General features: G+C 38.1%; 1 protein-coding gene across 2 annotated transcripts; it reads right to left on the bottom strand.

Moving 5' to 3' along the window:
* Positions 1–518: 518 nt before the first annotated feature.
* napba (N-ethylmaleimide-sensitive factor attachment protein, beta a) lies at positions 519–12,608 on the bottom strand. 2 transcript variants are annotated; one of them, XM_059323774.1, is made up of 10 exons: positions 12,407–12,608; positions 8,721–8,800; positions 8,016–8,132; positions 6,893–6,939; positions 6,727–6,804; positions 6,580–6,635; positions 5,522–5,606; positions 4,735–4,839; positions 4,535–4,603; positions 519–3,115 (listed from the first exon to the last, which is right to left on the bottom strand). In XM_059323774.1, exons 1-10 carry the CDS (start codon positions 12,502–12,504, stop codon positions 2,963–2,965), a joined length of 888 nt encoding a protein of 295 aa, XP_059179757.1. In that variant the 5' UTR covers positions 12,505–12,608; the 3' UTR covers positions 519–2,962. The 2 variants fall into 2 exon arrangements, with proteins under 2 accessions (XP_059179757.1, XP_059179759.1); XM_059323776.1 differs by lacking the exons at positions 6,893–6,939; positions 8,721–8,800; positions 12,407–12,608 and having other exon boundaries at positions 8,016–8,123.
* Positions 12,609–20,427: the final 7,819 nt, after the last annotated feature.

Genomic DNA, 20,427 nt, shown 5'->3' with positions numbered 1-20,427 from the left:
TTCCCCCGATAACACGTAGGCTACTGAGCCCAACTAATCAGGGTCAGATTAACCCTTTGCTCTACCCTGGGCAACAATATTCAAATGCCCCATCATCACGACCCCAGAATCACCATAATCTGGCAAAATACAGAATAAATTACAGTAATATACAGTTAATATACTCAATACATCAATAACTAACTGTCATCAAGTGCATTTTCATGTACAGATGTGCAAACGCTGAAATGCACCACGATGTCCTCTTGTCAAGGCCACTCAGCATCAGTATAATCTTACCCACTACATAGATAATAATAATAATAGTAATAATAATAATAATAATAATAATAATAATAATAATAATAATAATAATGATGATGATGATGATGATGATGATACGCCTAATAATAACAATAATACATTTTATTTGGAAGGCGCCTTTCTTGGCATTCAAGGACACTGTACAAAAAGATAGAAAAAGATAGGGAAGGAACTCAGCGTCCTCAATTTTCACCAAAAAATAAGTAAGCAACCACTTTCAAAGCATCCAATATTTATTTGACAGCACCTATTCCTAGCAGCACAAATGTATTGAATTGATAGAGGTATCACAGAGGAAGACAAGACACAAACAAGAATCAAGAATCTAGAATCAAGTAGCATTTTGGTCTCAGCTCATTTTAAACAGAAATCACCCTGTCACCTCAAAATTCATCTTTGAGCAACGGCTCCGATGGACAGTTTAACATATAAGTGAGAGATAACCAGATACGTTGCTTGTCCCCACACTGCCCTGGGCCCTTTAGAGGGCGGGGGCGCCTGGGCAATTGCCCAGTTGCCCATATAGTTAAACCGGCCTTACAACTAATCCATTCTCCTATCAGTCGTTTTCTGCGATGCTTTAACTAGAAATACATTTATCCTAATTCTAAGTAGTTTTTTCTTCGACAAACGCAGAGTGTAGCCTATCGGTTCTGAGGGCACTATTTGAAGTGGAAACAAACTTTGGCGTAACACCTGCACATGCTACAATCTCAACCTGTGCTGTTTCTGGTGATTTATAATTAGTGAAACACCTGCAAAACCCCTACTCAGCAGGTGTTGGCACACAATATTGAAGTGACAAGATCAATTAAATGAAATTGCAGTGATACCTTATCATGATACCCTATAATTAAAATAAATAACACATACATAGTTAATAATTCAATAATGCCATATTCAATCACTGGTAACATTGCCAAGGCTCAATGTCAGCCACACAGGGCTCAATTGTGGCCAATTTTGATATTATGTTATTAGCATGCTGAATTTGTTAAATGCAATCTTAAGTAATCTTGTGGTTTGAGGAGTCACCTGCAGATGCCAATAAAAAACAACAAAAACGATGCAGATAAAATACAAATATGCAAAGGTTATTACAATGATAGTGAGGAGTGCATAACTGGGTTACAAAAAACCCAAACAAATTGCAATTATTTTTGACTAATATTGGAAGTGCAACATGATTTACAATATGAATTATCATTTTCGAATCATTATTCTATTTTCTTTTTTTTTTACTGAAAATGATTCAGTCATAGTAATAAATAGTTAATCAGTTGAGCTGATAACTAGAGACTCCACCTGCTGTCACCACACAAAAGCACTCTATTTCTAAGCAATATAAATATTTTATTACCACGATTTCATAGTTGTAAAGGTGCTTTTAGCCTCATTGCCAACAATTTCTTGGTGGCTAATTTAAAAGGTAGGAGTATCCCATAACAAAAGAAAAAAAAAGAAAGTGGAATAAGGCATTTTAAGGGATAAAATTAGCTCTAAATGCTGTTTATTTTCTTTGTACTAAAATCAAGCCAGATCTATGATGTACTTTGGTAAACAGTCTTTGATGCAACATGACATCATGCTACTTGTTGCTTAAAACAAAGAGCATTCAGAACTACAATCATGATGTGACCTTGGCTTTTACCATTGCTTTAAGAATTTCAGGAAAGGTGCCACCTACTGAAAAAAACCCACTAAGAATCAGTTATATATCTGGAGCCATGGTGTTTTTATTTCAACTCTGAGGTACATATTTACTGATTGCACACAAATGATACCAGGCTACATGTATGTTCTTCACACATTAGCACGACACGGAGAACTATTACATCAACATGACAACAGACATGCACAAACGAGGCAGTGATGGGGGGCGGGGGGAGCACTGGTGGTGGCCAACCGCACCGACCAACCGTTCGGCCAGAACACAAAGAACCAACCAATCACAACGGGTGATTTTACTGACTTTGACGGGGTGAAGGGGTGAGGAGAGGACGAGGGGAGGAGGAGGAGGAACAGATGAGGAGAGGAGGTGAAGGAGAATAAAAGAGAGGAGGGACGAGGAGGGGCTAATACCTAAAATATTAAGACAAATCGTAACACTGAGTACCATAATAAACATAAATAATTTTCAGTATAGACAATAAATATCTCATAAATAACATTATTATCCCTTTTTTAACAACATATATCCTTAAATGTGATCTTTGCTGCACACTTTCCCATCAAATAGTGTTTTACCTTACTGCAGTGGACAAACACACACACACACACACACACACACACACTATCTCTCTCTCTCTCTCTCTCACACACACACACACACACACACACACACACACACACACACACACGTACACACATTTGTTGTTTCTGTCTCTTAAAGTAAGATTCTGTCCATTGTTACGAGAGCAATACTGTAGGACCGGGGACACGGGGTCGTCTAAAGGAGATTTAAAGGTGATGCTTAGATATTTTGGGGTTACATGCAGACTGATATGTACAACTGTAAGCTCCCTCAGTCCCTTTATCCCCCTTTCATCTGTCTGTCTCTCTTCTTATTCCACCAACACACGTCTCAAAGCTCCCCTACCTTGATCTTTCTTCTCTCTTCCCACCCCACCCCACCCCCCACCCCTCTCTCTAAACTTGTCTATTTCAGGTCCCCGGCGTCTCCCTGGATGGTCTTTTTAATGCGGAGCAGCATCGTGGTCAACCACTGGTCCAGACGAGACACAGAGTCGAACTCCTTGACGGCCTCCGTGAACGCCTCGCTGTTCTGCTCCTCGTGGGCTTCTAGGAGTTTCTGTGATCACATAAAGGACATGAGACTTTACTAACATAGAGTGATAATGTGTGAACATTGAGAAAAATGTTTTAAAAACAACACAGAGTAAAGACACCCCCTAGCCCTTTGCTACACAGCCCTATATCTGCAAATCTATCTATGAAAGCAAGAAGCGTCTGTGTGGATGTGTGTCTAGTTCATATCTTGCTGACTGTTAGTCAGACTGACCTCAGATTTCGTATATGGCTTGCGCATGGCATGAAGTTGTGCATCCTCGATTTTGAATTCATTTTTCAAAATATCATTATTTACGTAGGACGTGTTGCACTGTTTCCGATCGGACGCCTTTTAGGGGAGCTCCGCCCCATTGTGTGATAGACCTACACCTGGTCAGTAACACAACTCACTCTGGATTTCCACGCCTGACTCATCTCATCTGTTAGCCTATTTAGCCTACCTATCTTTCAGAGTTTTAAAGTGCGCTACAAGATTTGATTTTCCAATAATAATCAAATAGTTTTCAATGAATGTCAATGTTCAATGCGTATGTGCTGGATGGTGTGCGTACCTTATGAAAAGTGTTTTATGGAGTTGCAGACGTTGTAGTGGTCTGCATGTAATGTGCAAATTATGTTATTCACGATTAGCATGCTAAGCGGATATTTAGCTTTATTCACTTCTTATAGGGATGACATTCATGTTGCTTAGCATCATGCCCATAATCATTTGATATGAGATACTTACATGCAATACTGCATATCTTACATGCAATACAGCATATCAGCTAATTGGGTTCATGTTAATGTACTTTTAGTGCAGCATACTGTGTAATGTGCTATCTCACGTTTAGCATGCTAAGCGGAGATTTAAGCCCTTTCTTCCGCAACAGTTTGATCCATTGAAAACAGTAAAAACAAAACTCTATTAACTGACAGCTAAGCATAATAAGGACAGAAAGATAGCGTTTCTGTGTTATTTAAGGTTACACTAGCAAGAGGCATTAGCCATCACTATCACTGCATGCATTTGTTTGGCCAAATAGCAATTTGCACTGCACCCCCATTCCCCCATTATATGTTTGTGTTTTTTGTTTATTTGTCTTTTTTTAACATCTTTGGGGCCTTTTCATACATTTAGGTGCTATTTAAAAAAAATATTTAGCAAATAATTGTACAGCTAAAAAAAGGCAAATTGTAAAACACAAAAACAGACCAATTGATTGTATTGTTGTTAATATAACTGATAACTTTTATGATCAAAGGCTGCTGATATAGAAGCAAACATGACTATAATATTTCTGCAACTCTTAATGAATGTGTAACTAATCAAAACCATATGTTAATTAAATAAAGTGTTCTCTTGAGCTGAGCATGATTACCTTTATGAATAAATAGAAATGGTGAGAAAGAGATGAAACAAACAAACCCAGAAACATACCTTTAAGAGTTTGAGCTCTCTGGAGTCTGAGAAGGCTGGAAACATCTCCTCATATTTCTCAATGGCCAACTGCAACACACACACACATGTATTATTCATATTCATACTCATCTATCATTCGCCATCAGTATATCTGTATGCATGTGTGCAGGTGGCCCTGTGAGTCTGTGTTTGTGTGTGTGTGTGTGCAGGTGTGTTACTTTGGCGTTCAGTTCGTCCACTATGAAGTGACACAGTGAAGCCTTGAAGAAATACTCTTTAGCGTTGTACTTCAACAGAGGATTGTCCATGGTACTCATCGCCACCTGAAATACAAAAAAACACACTATTTTGTGTACACTCATTTGTTTTTACTGTGTGGACATTCTTTTAATAATTGTTTTAATATATGCTGTGAAATGTTCTGTATAAATATTTATTCATGTCAGAAACCTGAACTAGCCTCCTACAGCTCACAACACAATATAACAACAACTTAATTATGCAAAATGTATTAAAAGGACATTGTCTTCATTTGCAGTTGCATAATTTTAATGATGTCTTTATTACAACATTTGGCTTGTTGTGTGTTTACTTGATACTTTGTGATTTTAAATTTGATTTTATTGTCATAAATAAAGACCACTTTGTGAAAGCAAATGGGGATCCAAATTCAGAATAATATTTAATTGAAATCTGCCAACAGCTTGTTATGTACTGTAATGAACCAAATTTATCAGCACTACACCTTTTTCTTAATTGTATTTATTATAATTTTTAAAACAGATTTGTTTAATTTATTTATTTACTTTTTTAATTATTAAAATGTATTTGTTCCTGTTTCACACTAATTTGACTCATTACGAATATTGTTAATCATTACGTGTTTGTTATTTTACTAATATAATGCAATCAGGATAAGGAGCTCAGTGGTTTTGTAATAGTTCCTAAAATTTTGCATGATGTGTGGTAATCATTTCATAATTACTTTATACACTCAGCTGTTACCTGTTCATAGATTTCAATAGCTTTCTGGTACTGCTCCAGCTGAGCGCTGTAGTGTCCGACCTTCAGGAGACATTTGTTGGCTGAGCTGAAAGACAAACAAACAAAAAACCCACTAGTTAACAGCTAATATGTGTATCACCACTGCGTCCAGCATTATGCTCACTGCATTAAAGTATAAAGATAAATATCATCCAGGCCGAGCTTTTGTAGAGAAGTCTCATTTATATGATGGATGACGTGTTACTCTTCTGTAAAGGCCATCAGGCTTCACTGGATAAAGTTCACTGACCAGCTCATTCTGTTACAGGGCTGCAGCTTTTGGTGCAGCAGTAGCAACAATATCCAGAGCGTTGCTGCTGACAAACTTCCCAAAAGGATTCCTGAACAAAAAGATGCTACATAATTTAAGTATTAATACTTTTTTTATTCATGTGTGATCATAGACTCCCATGAAAGCTACAACTAAGAATTTTATTCAAATGATCAATCTTTTTTTGTGCATTCCATACTATATTTTGTATTAATTATTCTTGGCTTTTATTGTACTTGTTTATCAGGCTCTTTTCTCTTGCAATGCTTATTATTACACACCAACATACAGAGGGAGGCAAAAAATTTGATTTGATTATAAATTTGCCTTTTTTTGTGCCATTTTCCCCCAAAACCTTCAGGATACAGTGCAACATTTCATTCCAAAAAACATGCTGATAATTGATATATTCTATGGCTGTTAAGTGATAAAAAGATATATATTAAACATCCCCCTGTAAAATGTAACTCTAATACCTAAATGAAATGAAACAAGAATATTTAAACCTGACTTTATCCAATGTCCAGATTTCTCTGGAAGTTTATGCAAATTATGCCCATACTTTATAAGATAACAACAATTTGAACTGCATATTTAAAAAAAAAATACAGAAAAATTGCGATACAAGAAAAGAATAGTGAAATCCATTCATTAAAAATTTGACCCAATTCACCTGTAGTGTGTCCCATTAATCACCTAATCATTTCAGTTTTATTCATCTATTATGTGTTATTTTCAGCACAAATACCTGTTTGATTCTTCTCCCTTGTAGTAGTCTGCTGCCTGCTCATAGTGGGCAATGGCCTGAAAACAAGAAAAAAGAACAGAAAATCATTTATATTAATCAAAAACATAATAAAAAACCTAAAAGTTATTATCCCTCCCCCTCACATACCTTCTCAATATCAACCAGTTCAGCCTCATATATCTCAGCTATAGTGATGTGATGTTTGGCTGCGATGGTAAACCGACCCTGTAACCAACACACATACATACAGGATATTTGTATTTAAAGATAAGATTGTAACAGGGAGCAGTTAAATGTCTGAAGCAGAGCCTACCATGTCAGTGTAGATGTCAATAGCTTGATTTAGACAGTTGATGGCCTCTGGAAGGAAACAGATAAGAGGAGAAAAGAGCGATATTATAAATACAAAATAAGCTGGAGAGTGTGCTGAAGCCCACTGATAAGTGAAATTAAAGCTCTTTCAGTTTTCTCCTCCGGCGAGTACTAACCTGCTCACCCACAGTATTTTATTAAGCTCATCACAGGGAGGCAGCAGGGCCGCTGCAGCAAAACCCAGAAATCAATTTTCCTGAGAAACCCAGGGACCCAGTTTAATCTTCCAGCAATACCACCTCAGGGTCCTGACTGTGATACTGATGCTTCTCTTTTCATAATGTACTATCACAGTGTAGTAAAAGTCCTGGATTCAGAATGTGTTTGACCCGGAGCAACAACACAGTAAAACATTTGTTTTATTACCTCCTGCTCACATCTGTGATGTCATGTCCTAACCAGTGGTGAAATATAACTAAGTGCATTCACTCAAGTATTTCCATACATATAACTTTATACTTCTTCAAGAGGTAAACATTGTACTTTTTACTCCACTACATTTAGCTGACAGCCTAAATTACTCTTCAGGTTGAGATTTTAAACATAAAATAACATGTTAAAAGTAAAATTATGTATATTTCATAAATGTATGATAATAATAATAATAATAATAATAATAATAATAATAATAATAATAATAATACATTTAGAATATATAAAACAATCGGACTAGGTCCATTCTGCACAAAAGATACTTTAAATATTTTGTCTTTGTTTTGAATTAAATATAGGACTAATAGGACTAATCTAAACTGGAAGGCACACAAATACAATCCTTAAACCCCACATAGACTCTTTACTTTAACTCCCAGCTGATATGAATCTGTGATTTTATCTCCTTATTGTCAACAGAAACCTGCAGAGAACTACAGAGGTCTGATAAGATGTGAAATCACTTGTTTATATGCTTTTATCCAAACACTTATGCCTGATGTTCTTTTCTTACGTAACAAAAGTGATAAGCAAAACAAGAGAACCACTATGAGATAAATGTATGTGCAGTGTGTGTGTGTGTGTGTGTGTGTGTGTGTGTGAGAGAGAGAAAGAGAAACAGCGATGCTCACCCTGTGGGTCGGCCTTCTTGTAGGCATTGCCGGCGTCGACGAAGCTGGTGGCAGAGTCCAGTTTGTTCTGCAGCTGCATGTGGAGCCGAGCAGCCTGACAGAATGCATTCCCCGCAGCTACACATGCACGCACACGCACGCACGCACACACACACACACACACACACACACACACACACACACACACAAAGTCACAATGAATGCTCAGATGAATGCAAATCTAATCCAAATACAGTTTCTAGTTGCACCAAACCTGCTGTGGATGAAACACTCCTCATTTTTTTATTTTAACTTCATGACTCTGTTCATGATTCAGTCTGTCTGCACACATCAGGCAGCTGAACCATCAAACACACATCTGAACAGCTACATTCTTCACAACGTGAGCTATTATTGGCACATCTGTCCTCACAGCGCACACACTCACACACACTGCTTTCTGCAGCAACCAACTTCACACATATCTGTCCACACTGTCCTGAATGTTCATGTATTTGTTTATTTAAAGCTTGTATGTTGTAATATATCTCTCTATGCAAGCTGTTAAATCATTTACATCCTGTTTAAATGTGTTTGTGTGCTGGTGAGTGGGTGTTTGTATGGGATTTTCTGTAATTGTGCACAAGTCTATGAGTGTTTTCTTCTGTTTCGTAGGCAGTATGAATATGTGACGTGTGTGTGTGTGTGTGTGTGTGTGTGACCTACCACTCCAGTTCTTTGCCATCTTAAACATGTTGGCTGCTCTGGCGTACATTTCACAGGCATCCTCCACCTTATGGTTTCCCCTTAAAACACACACAAAGAAAAACAAAATTAATTTCAATTTTATATTTTTTTGTTCTATTTCCATACAAAAGAGCTCCATAGATTTTTAAAGTAGGGTATTTACTTTAATGTTTCAAACTGACACTCCTGTTTCCTCTGATATGAAACATTATTTTAAAGGCACAGTGGGTGAAAGGAAACCTCAGCTTCAGCCTTGCTTTGGAACAAGATTTTCCCACCTGGCACACTCACAATTTTTTTGGTCTATTGTGTCGGTTCCCCTCTTAATTGAGTCATGTAATTCTAAATGAACCTAATAAGTACCAATTATGTAATCAAATAAAAAAAACTGAGATGGAGTAACTTATGTAACTATAGCAAGTAGAATTTACTTAATTTACATTGATAAACTTTATGTAATTACTGTTAATAAATTTGGTGTTTTTTTTGTTCCAATTGTAAATTTCTATCCATTTGAAATTATTTAATATTACTTTGTTTTTATTGTTATAGTAATTACATGAAATACATAATCTTGATTAATGTAAATTAGAAAAATAGTATCTATTATAGCTTTAGTCTATTCATCTCAGTTTTATTTGATTTAAGTACATGGGTTATGATATAATTAATTGACTTGATTAATTGGATTAAAATTCTATGTGTTATTGACATAAGTAAACCTGATAACATAGACCAAAATTTTCCTTGATTTTCCTTCCTTACATTTCGCCTCATTATATCTGTGGGGTTTTTGGGCACTATGCCCTTAATCTTGGATGCATGCTTGCTGTGACTGGGGGATACGAACCCAATGCCCAAAGGCTCTTTTCTGACGTCCAGAAACATCCAGAACAAGACAAAATGAAATAAAATACCGTCGCAGAGTCTCTGCAGGTACAGACACTGCCACAGACACTGCCACACACATTAAAGATGGTTTCTACCATTTTACCATTCTACCATTTTAGGTAGTTCATATCACATCTGTTCATTGTTCTGTTTAGTTTTCATTAGTTATTTGATGTTAAAAATGTGGCTGTAACATCATGATTAAGGTCAGGTGGGAACTCGGTACTGTGGCTCCACTCTTTGTCACTACTGTGCAGACTCTGGCTACAAATTATGTCACCGTGCCGTGCAAGATGGCAGCTTGTGTCCAGGATATTTGGGCTGCATTTTTGTACAGTGGGAAGAAGTGGAGATGTTCTTTACACAGTCTGTGTGAAAATCCTGCTAATTCTGCCTTTAAACCATCGTGCAGCTTCATCCTGGTGAATGACGTCACTGTTGAGGTCAGATGAGGACACATTCAACCTGCAGCTGAAATGCTCCAAAAATCAGATTTTCTCCTCTGAGGCATAAATAGGATGTTTTTACTGCAGCGATGACAGACATACATCTCAAACGGACTCATATTTGACTCCCTGTGCATCTGATTCCTATGTCGTCTGCTGTATATGTGATTTGTAACCATGTGACTGTTAGAAGAACTAGTTCACCCGGTGTTTACGTCACTCTCATGGGACAGAGCTCTGAGTCTATTTAATGAAGGCGAAACATGGAAAAACTGATAGATTGATAGATAGTAGGAGCATGGGTGAAAACTGTGATTTGTAGCTTTAATTGCATAAAATATATGTGCATTGTTTTGTGATAAAAAATAACTAACATCTATTATTGAACCAGTAAAGTTAATGTCTCTCTGTGCAGCTCCCAGGAAGCTGATTTCCTCCATTTCTAACTATTTATTACAGGTTAAAGTGTGACAATTTAAAAGGGTCCCCTTAAAAGGGACTTCTATATAAACCAAATTTATAGAATAAATGTCACATTTTTCATCATGGATCACTACAATCTGCCAAAAACCACTAAATGACCCAAACTGAGTTTTCTTCATCTCTTAACTCTGGGCTGAGGGTCATTAAAAAATCATGCTGGTATCCATGAGGCGAAAACAGATGTGACCCATTTCACTTTGGAGGTTTGAGGACGCTGCCTGATCACAGGAGAGATTATCACATTATTTATCTAAAAAATTGATTTTATATCGTGAAGAAGTTAAATGTGGATACATCATGCTGGTGGGAACATTATGCAGCAACTAGATTGAAACTAAACTAATTTAGATTAAAAAATCTTACTGATGAACTATAAACTATCTCACAATTTGCTTTCTTTTGATTTTATCTGCATTTTTCAAACAAAATATAAAGCAATGGACAAAATTGGCTTGAATATTTCATGTTGTTGTAGTTTAAATCAATGTTTTTTTAAAATCTCATTTTAATGTATAGTTATTTATATGATGATTTCATGGATGAATTAATTGAAATAATTCTGCAGCTAACAATTCTCAACGTTATGGATCATTCTGCTGATTATTTTCTTCATTCATTAATTGTTTGGTGAGTCAGAAAAGAAAAAAACGTCCCATGTGACATCTTGAAATGGTTATTTTGTCCAACAAACTATCCCAAACCCAATATCAAATCCGTTTATAAGGCAAAGAAAAGCATTAAAAAACATTAAAAAGCTGGGGAATGTTTGTTCAATAAATCTTCAATTGGCTGCCAAAATAGTTGCCAAATCATTTTCTGCAGTGCAGTTTTTGGATCCCTTTGCTATCTCTACACGCTGCACTGCACTACACTGTATTTATCTATAATTTCCCTACATGCATTATTGAAAACATACCACAAATGTATAAAATAGGAAAATAAACAGGTTTACCGTAATAACATAACATAATGACGAGGCACTATACCCCCAGCGCTCTCAATTCAATTATGTGGGGCCACAATCAATCAATAGCCTGAGTCAGCTAGTCAATTTAATCAATATCTATCTATCTATCTATCTATCTATCTATCTATATTTTCCATTATTCCAGTGTTTTCATTTTACATGTAAACATCCGCCCCTCCCACACATGAAGGCCACCAGCCCGGTCCTACCACACACACACACACACACACACACACACACACACACACACACACACACTCACACACACACACACTCACACACACTAAAAACACCAGCCCCCGCATCACCAGCACCATAACCGACTGATTCTCCGCACACCGGCCTGACTGCGCTGCTCCCCCCGCCTCCCTGCACCTCCTGCCCGGCCTCACGCTCCCTGGGAACCCGCTCACCTCCCGCAGCAGCAGCAGCAGGACCACCACCTATATCGATGATGTGCCACATTCACATCATTTTTCTTGCGTGACACGCCACGACACGCAGGCCATATAATCGGCTCATATTTTCTGCACACAGCTGATGAAAAAAAGGCGCTAGGACAATCGTGTGATAATCTTTGAGAAGGACACAATGTCACAGGCATAGTTAGCAGCCCTATAGGGATGTAGGAAGAAAAGCCTATTATGAAATATAAAATTAAGGAATAGTGGGTTTAATCAGGCCGCTACAGCTCATTATGGAGCAGAAGGGATATTATCATGATTTCTCCGTCAAGGAAAGGCTTGAAGAGGCCCTGCGTGCAGGAATCCCCCCAACCAAAATGAGAGAGAGAGAGAGAGAGAGGGAGAGAGAGAGAGAGAGAGAGAGAGAGAGAGAGAGGTAAACAGATAGAGAAGGAGGATGGGAGCATCCTTTACCCGAACATCCCCCCGAGGAAGGATCCGGACGCTTTGACCTTCTTGTCGGCTTCAGCCATCAGCTGCATGGCCTCCTTCTCTTTGCCGGAGTTGTCCATGGCGAGCTGGGTCTGCCACTGGCGGAGGGATCGGAGGAAAACAGGCCGAGGTTCCGCAGTGGAGAGGAGCGGAGAGCGGAGAGGAGGAGAGCTGAGCGGAGCGGAGGAGGGAGAGAGACGTCTCTCTGCTGGTGCTGATGCTGAGAGGCTGCAGCGCTTCTTCTACGGGGAGAGAGGAGGGTCATGGGCGGCTCGGTGCTGCCATCTGCTGGGAACAAACATGATATGCAACCGCATGGTTCAAGACAGTAGTATGTCTCTGCAGACCCGGAGACTGCAGATTCTGACCTGCAGTTTTGGACCCGCAGTTCTAGACCCCTTGTCTATCGCGACAGTCCTAGCAACACGTTGAACATTTCTTTGGGTCAAGGTTTCCCTTTTCTGGATTGTAATGTGCACCTAAAAAGAGAGTGCTTAATTAACCATAGTTAATATTTTTCATCCGTTTTATAGACATAATCAAGGCCAAAACCTAATAATAGGCAAAAATACATTTTAGATTGAGCTTAATCTCTGTCCAATAAATCTCTAAATATATGCTATAGAGTAGCCTAATATCAATGTAGTGATATAAACACACGTTATGGCCTATATACAGTTTTTCTCAGTCTCTTTGGTACAATTAGTACAAACTGCAAGACCTATTGATAAACTGTAAAGCGTGTCACTTGCTCAAAATGGAGTCATAGCTCATTCCTCGAAAGCAAGTATTCATGTCGATGAAAGTGTCAGTGACATCAAGATGAAAAGTCCTGACGCCATGTTTATGAACAAGATCGTCAAATATCTCTGTCATGTTTTCATTATGACAGTTTACTCTGTAAATGTTTTCCAATGCAAAAAAAGTCAGATCTTGGTGACAATACCTGAAAATGCTCAAGACAGCACTATTTGCACAGCGATTTGAAAACTACAGTAAAATTACACATTACTGTATTTAGTGAGGTAACTGAGTACATCACACTGAATATGAATGTTTCACATTTTTATTGCATGTGCTCTTTGCAATTCTATTTTGTTCACAGCATTGTGCAAAAGAAAAAAAAACCCTTATTAACAACAAATATAAACTCCCTTTGGGTAGAGCTGTGCACAACTGTAAACAATATTGCAGCACCTAATGGAACTGAACATACAACATTCATAGTAATGTAAATCATTTATGCACATCAAGATGTTCCCCTCTGTCTGGCCACATAGTTTCCTCTACATCACAGCCAATATCATCTATTGCAATGCAGCAAGGAAAGTATCTCGTCGAGTGGTGAATCCACCCTCTGCAGTATTGTAGAAATGGTCCACACTATGCCCTGCTTGGTTCATATATGTTGTAAAGTGTTTATGGTTTATTGGATTCAGCTCTGAGTGACAGTAGAGAAGTGGCTTATCATTGGTTCAACTATACTTCACACAGCCCTTCTCATCAGTGGAAGCTGAGGTTCACCTGAGAGAAATTGTTCAATTCTCAAGACATGTTCTGGAAAAAATAAAGATTTTTAAAAAATGTATAAAATTAGCTTGACAGATTTTGACAACTAGTTCAACATTTTTGTATGTAATGACTCAAGCAATGAAATGAGGACTGTTCGTTTTATATGGAATGACTATCCAGCATTCACAAGTATAGTTAATTTTGACTGACATGACATAAGCAAATGATAATGTTATAAAACAGCAGAGAGTTGTATGAAAGCAATAGATCCATGTACAAAAGCCTTTTTAATTTGTTTTAAGGAATGAGAAACTGCTGATGAGCACAAATGACTAAATGTTGTGGAGGTTGAACTAACTGTTGTGCTAAATGTTAATATTGATGTGAGAAATGCACCAAAGCGACTGAGAAAAACTGAATAATAAATGAAATACGTGTGTGTATGTGTATTACATGATATACATAAATGTACAATAAAATACTAAGGTAGAATAAATAAAAACAACAATAGAAAAAACAGAATAGAACAAGGACACTTAAGAGTTAAATAGAAGATAAGTTAGTAGGTAAGGTACAGTGGCAAGATGATGATAATTATACTGATGATATGATGGTAATAATGTTATTGTGACTAGACAGTATATAATAATGGTACATTATATAATAATAATATGATAATATAATAATAATAAGGTGAGTATAATAATAGTAGTACATTTACATTTACATTTAGTCATTTAGCAGACGCTTTTATCCAAAGCGACTTACAGGAAGAGTAAAAAGCAAACAATCAAGGTATAGTGCAATAAGAGCTATTAGTGCTAGTGACAATTCTTTGAGGAGTAGACTTATCATGTGGTCTAGGAGAGAAGATGCTCTCTGAAGAGCTGGGTCTTCAGGAGTTTTTTAAAGGTAGAGAGGGACGCCCCTGCTCTGGTAGGAACTGGTAGTGTGTTTCACCAGCGGGGAACAAGAAGTGCAAAGAGTCTGGATTGCCTTGGACCAACGGGGGGCAGAGCCAGGCGCCGTTCATTGGAAGAGCGCAGCGGTCGTGAGGTAGCATATGTCTGAATCAGGGCGTTCAGGTAGGTAGGAGCAGTACCGGAGACAACTTTGTAGGCCAGCATTAGAGATTTGAATTTGATGCGGGCTGCAACAGGTAGCCAGTGGAGCTCAATGAGCAGCGGAGTGACATGTGACCTTTTTGGCTGGTTGTAGACCAGACGCGCCGCCTTGTTCTGGATCATCTGAAGCGGTTTTACTTAGCAGGCTGGCAGGCCTGTCAGGAGGGCATTACAGTAGTCAAGTTTTGAGATGACAACAGCCTGTGTCAGGAGTTGAGTGGCATGTTGAGTTAGGTAAGGTCTGATTTTTCTGATGTTGTAAAGTGCAAAGCGGCATGACCGGGTAACTGAGGCGACATGACTGGAAAAGGTGAGTTGGTCATCAATCATCACCCCTAAGTTTCGCACCACCTTGGTGGGTGAAAGACACAGGGAGTCAATCTTGATGTTGATGTTGTGGTGTATTGTGGGTTTAGCAGGGAGGACCAGCAGTTCAGTTTTTGAAAGGTTCAGCTGGAGGTGATGTGCCTTCATCCAAGTGGCTATGTCAGAGAGGCAGTCAGAGACCCGAGCAGAGACCGATGGGTCATCAGGAGGAAATGACAAATAGAGCTGAGTGTCATCTGCATAGCAGTGGTAGGAAAAGCCATGTGAGCGGATAACCTCACCCAGAGAGGTGGTGTAGATAGCGAATAGCAGGGGTCCCAGCACTGAGCCCTGGGGAACCCCTGTGGTGAGGCAAGACAAAGTAGACAACTGTCCATGCCAGGATACACTGAATGAGCGTCCTTTGAGGTAGGAATCAAACCAGGACAGAGCCAAGCCAGAGATGCCCATTTTAGAGAGAGTAGAGAGGAGGATGCCATGGTTAACTGTGTCAAATGCAGCTGACAAGTCAAGCAGAATGAGAACTGCGGACTTTGCTGCTGTTCTTGCTTCTTTTAAGGCTTCTGTCACAGACAACAGAGCAGTTTCAGTTGAGTGACCGCTTTTGAAACCAGATTGATTTGGATCAAGAAGATTGTTCTGTAGGAGGAATTCTGAGAGTTGCTTAGCGACCGCCCGTTCAATAGTTTTAGATAGGAATGGAAGAAGTGAGACAGGACGATAGTTCTCGACTTCAGCAGGGTTGAGAGAGGGTTTCTTGAGAAGAGGTGTTACCCGAGCTGCTTTGAATGCAGTGGGAAAAGTGCCGGAGGACAGTGAGGCGTTAATCACATGTGTGACAGCTGGCGTGATGGTTGGGCTAATGGACTGGAGAAGGTTTGTTGGTATAGGGTCCAACGAGCATGTAGTAGGACGGCTACATGTCAACAGTTTGGATACCTCACTCTCAGAGAGGGGTGTAAAGCCAGAAAATGAGGTGCTAGCAGCTGATTCAGTGCCGCCCAGCTGAGATACAGAAAGACAAGTAGTAGGACTTCTACATGTCACAGTATTAGGAGTCGGGTGGGGGTCAGAGAATTGGCTGCTAATTGCTGCAACTTTGCTTGTAAAGAAGGATGCAAATGTGTCTGCGGTGAGGCAGGTAGGAGGAGGAGGAGGCGGAGGGTTGAGTAGTGATTTGAAGGTGGAAAAGAGTTTCCGGGTGTCAGTGACACTGTTGACTTTGTCGTTGTAAAAAGCAGTCTTTGCATCGGTGATGCTGCCTGAGAATGAGGACAATAGTGTCTGATAGTTTATGAGATCGTCTGGAAGTTTGGTTTTGAGCCATTTCCTTTCAGCAGCTCTGAGCTTGGTACGCTGTGATCGAAGGGTATCAGTCAACCATGGGTGGGATTGGTTGGGTCGAGCAGGCCTTGTAGATAAAGGACATAGCCTGTTCAGACATGAGTTCAGAGTAGAGCAGAGTGAGTCAGTGGCATCATTAGCCTTCAGAGAGGAGAATGTGCTGAGTGGAGGTAGGGCAGAGGCAACAATAGAGGAGAAGTGGGCTGGGGATAAGTTCCGGAGGTTGCGGCGGAACGTAACCATTGGTGCAGGAGCAGAGGGTTGCTCTGGTAGAGTGACATTAAACTGGATAAAAAAGTGATCTGACAGGTGGAGAGGCGTTACCACCAGTGCATCTGTGGCACAGTTACGGATGAGAATTAAGTCAAGGTTCTTGCCAGCTTTGTGAGTAGGAGGACTTTGGACCAGCTGGAGGTCGAATGAATGAATTAAATATATATATATATATATATATATATATATATATATATATATATATATATATATATCACAGTATAGTATATTATCTTGCTAAAGACAGTCATATCATCTTAAAAACATACATTTTGCTGTCTATTTCATGTCAACAAAATACTTTGATGACATTAAAAAAATAATGTGATTCACATTCAATACTCACATGGGGATTGTTGCTAAAATACAAGGGGTCTAGAACTGCAGGTCCAGAAGTGCAGGCCTGAGTCTGCAGTCTCCTGGTCTGCAGAGACACCCTCGTTCAAGAAGACGTGAAAGACCCACATTATATTGAACTGCTCACTCACCTCTAGTGTGGAGCTGGGGTATTGTAAGTATTCAGAATGGAAACATCACAAATACTCTGTTACATGTAAAAGTTTTTAATTAAAAGTTTGCTTGAGTAATAGTAGCAAAATAAATATTTGCAAAAAAATTAAAGGCAGCAAAAGGGCTCCAGTCATTGTGAACAATGTATCATAAACTATAGTATTAAGTACTTACAGTGCTACACACCATGTTTATCATAATTATAAGGGTACAATTATCATGGAATTATTCAGTGCAATTTTAATAATATATATTCTATTTTATTAGTTTTTTTAGTACAATGCTCCACATGTGTAACATAATTTTAGGTGCAATCATCCTATATGTTTAATCACTTACATTGAATATATTTGTACAAGTGAAAGGTATGAAGTGTATATAGTTTAAAAAAAAATTGTTTTAGTATCACTTAATCACATTCTCTCACTGGATTTTCTTGACTCTCGAGCTGCCATGACAGGGATATTTTCCTGGTGTGGGATCAAAAGTCTATTTTATCTGATCTTGCTATGAAGGTTGAAGCTGGTTGAGCTAATTTTGATAAATAATAATAATACATTATTCATATAGCACCTTTCAAAACACAAAGTGATTTACATAACAAAAAAAGTGAAAAATAAAATAAAAAAGTATAAAAAACAGTCAAAATAAAACTAAAAACTAATATTAACATGCATTACTAATTTTTTGTTCAACTCTAATAAAAAGAACCCCATTAGGCCTATAGGTTTTACATCTTTAATCTGAAAAGTAACTAATAACTAAAGCTGTCGAACAGAATAAAAAGTATGTTTCCTTGTGGAATGCACAAAAGTAAAAAGTAGCTTAATTAAAATATATAGATATACTCGAGTAAAGTGCAACTTTAACAACAATTTAATTGTAATAGCAACACGTTTTACCCAAAACATTAATTAGTCTAGATATGCACAGACCTCACAGTTTACCCGTAACATTAGAAACAATTTTTTCCATATTAAGTTCCAAAACCTCTCAATTTTAGCTTAAATTTTCTATGATCTTAAATCTTCACACTGAATAAAAAAGGCTATTTTTCTGAGGCTTACAAGGTGCAGTCACTGACATCTGGCCACTAGGGGGCAGTAAAATCCAATAGGAAGCTGAAACACACATAACTCTCAACATATTAACACAGCAGCAGTAATATTTTTTGTACTAACAAATGTCCATAGGGCTACTTGGATTTGAAAGGTGATGTAGTGACAAACCCAGAGGAAACATCATCATACTCTACTGGTAATGATAATGGTTTTAAAAACCCTCTGTTATTTAATACTGAATTGACCTCTAAGTATGAGATATACAGACAAATGACCAAAAAGGTGATACTATATCAGTGAGTGTTGTATTTAAAGCTTGTTTCCACTGTTTGCTGCTCATTAATGGGGTTGATGAGTCTGGATCACAGTAAATGTGCATTAAAAACAAAACATTGTGCCATAAAGAGTTGGTGAAGAGGAATCCCTTTTATATTACACATTGCTTTGTTGTTATGTAAAAGAAAATTGGCTTTGTGGAGCTCTAATTGTCTAATGCAATCTTCTATCGGCTGTACCATCACATTTAAAAAATCCACAAAATGAGTTAATACTTATAATTTTATGGAAACTAATGTGACACAAATTATAAGTCATGTTCTATGTGTTTAAACTATTAAAATGCACTATTAAAACTTACCATTATACTATAGTATAATTTGTGTTTTTCTTACTATTTAGTAAGAAAAACACAAATTACATGACAAAACAAAGGCAACTCATTGTGCAGAAAAGGAATATAATGCATTGACAAGGTAGATAAAGGACAAACAAATAAGCCACCCACAAAAAGCAATTAAAAAGAAGATTTACACACAATGACATTTTCATACTGTCAGTGAAAACGACAGGTTGAAACTTCATCTTAGTGCAACACAATAATGACAGACCATCTCTCAGCTTGAAAACCCTCCTCCACGTTCCTCCCCCACATACCACAGGACGCTGCCTCTCTGTGAAAGCCCACATTATCAAGCTCGTACACAAAGATACAGCGAAGGTTTGTGCAATGCAGTGGGTTTGTCTTGATGTGGCTGACAACAGTAATTACCTCCTCTCATGTGTCTCGTTAGTGCATATTCTCTAAAAAGTTAATAGAGCTATAATGATGGTATATAAGCTGAAAACACCTCATTTTTTAGATCAAATATTTTTTTAATTTTAAACTGGTCTTAAAATAGCATTCAGTAAAACCAAGAAACAACTGGCAGAGAAATCCAAGACAATAAAGCATGCTCAGTTTAATCACTAAAGCAGGGGTGCGTTCAACAAGGCGTTTTGTTGGAGAACCACTTTGCAGATTTAAACATGCTTTTAACAGATCGTTTCTACAGAATAGTGAGGTACTGTAATGTTAGCAGCTGAGTCTAAAATATTGCCATTAAAAATTGCAGTGTAGGCTACTTTTATGAGGTCAGGTTCAGACCGTGGCCAAGATTGTTTTCATCTTAATCGACAGTGGCTTAAAGGGACAGTTTAGATATTTGAAGTGGGGTTGCATGAGGCACTTATCCATAATCAGTTTATAATCTACAGAAAATGTGACCGGCAGTAGCAAAACATATGGGAGCCACTTGAATAAATAATATCAGTTTGAGTGTATAAATTTAGAATATTTTCAGCCCCTCCAACAGGGAACTTAAGTCTTTACATCCATCCCTGCTCTCTTCAAAGCCACCAGACTCTTTTTTACAAAAACAGCAATTTTACGTTGCAGAACACAGGTGTTGCTGGTCTACTGCTGTCTAGATTGTTTTGTTGTTTTGTGGCATTGTGTGACTTTGGTTTTTTAAAGGGTAAGTTCAGATTCACCAAAGTCACAAAATAACACCAACAAACTTATCTAACTTTCTAT

This window comes from Centropristis striata, chromosome 20, assembly GCF_030273125.1.
Source record: "Centropristis striata isolate RG_2023a ecotype Rhode Island chromosome 20, C.striata_1.0, whole genome shotgun sequence".
Classification (NCBI taxonomy): Eukaryota; Metazoa; Chordata; class Actinopteri; order Perciformes; family Serranidae; genus Centropristis; species Centropristis striata.
The sequence above is the reverse complement of the archived record's forward strand: the minus strand, read 5'-3'. Positions and strand labels throughout refer to the sequence as shown.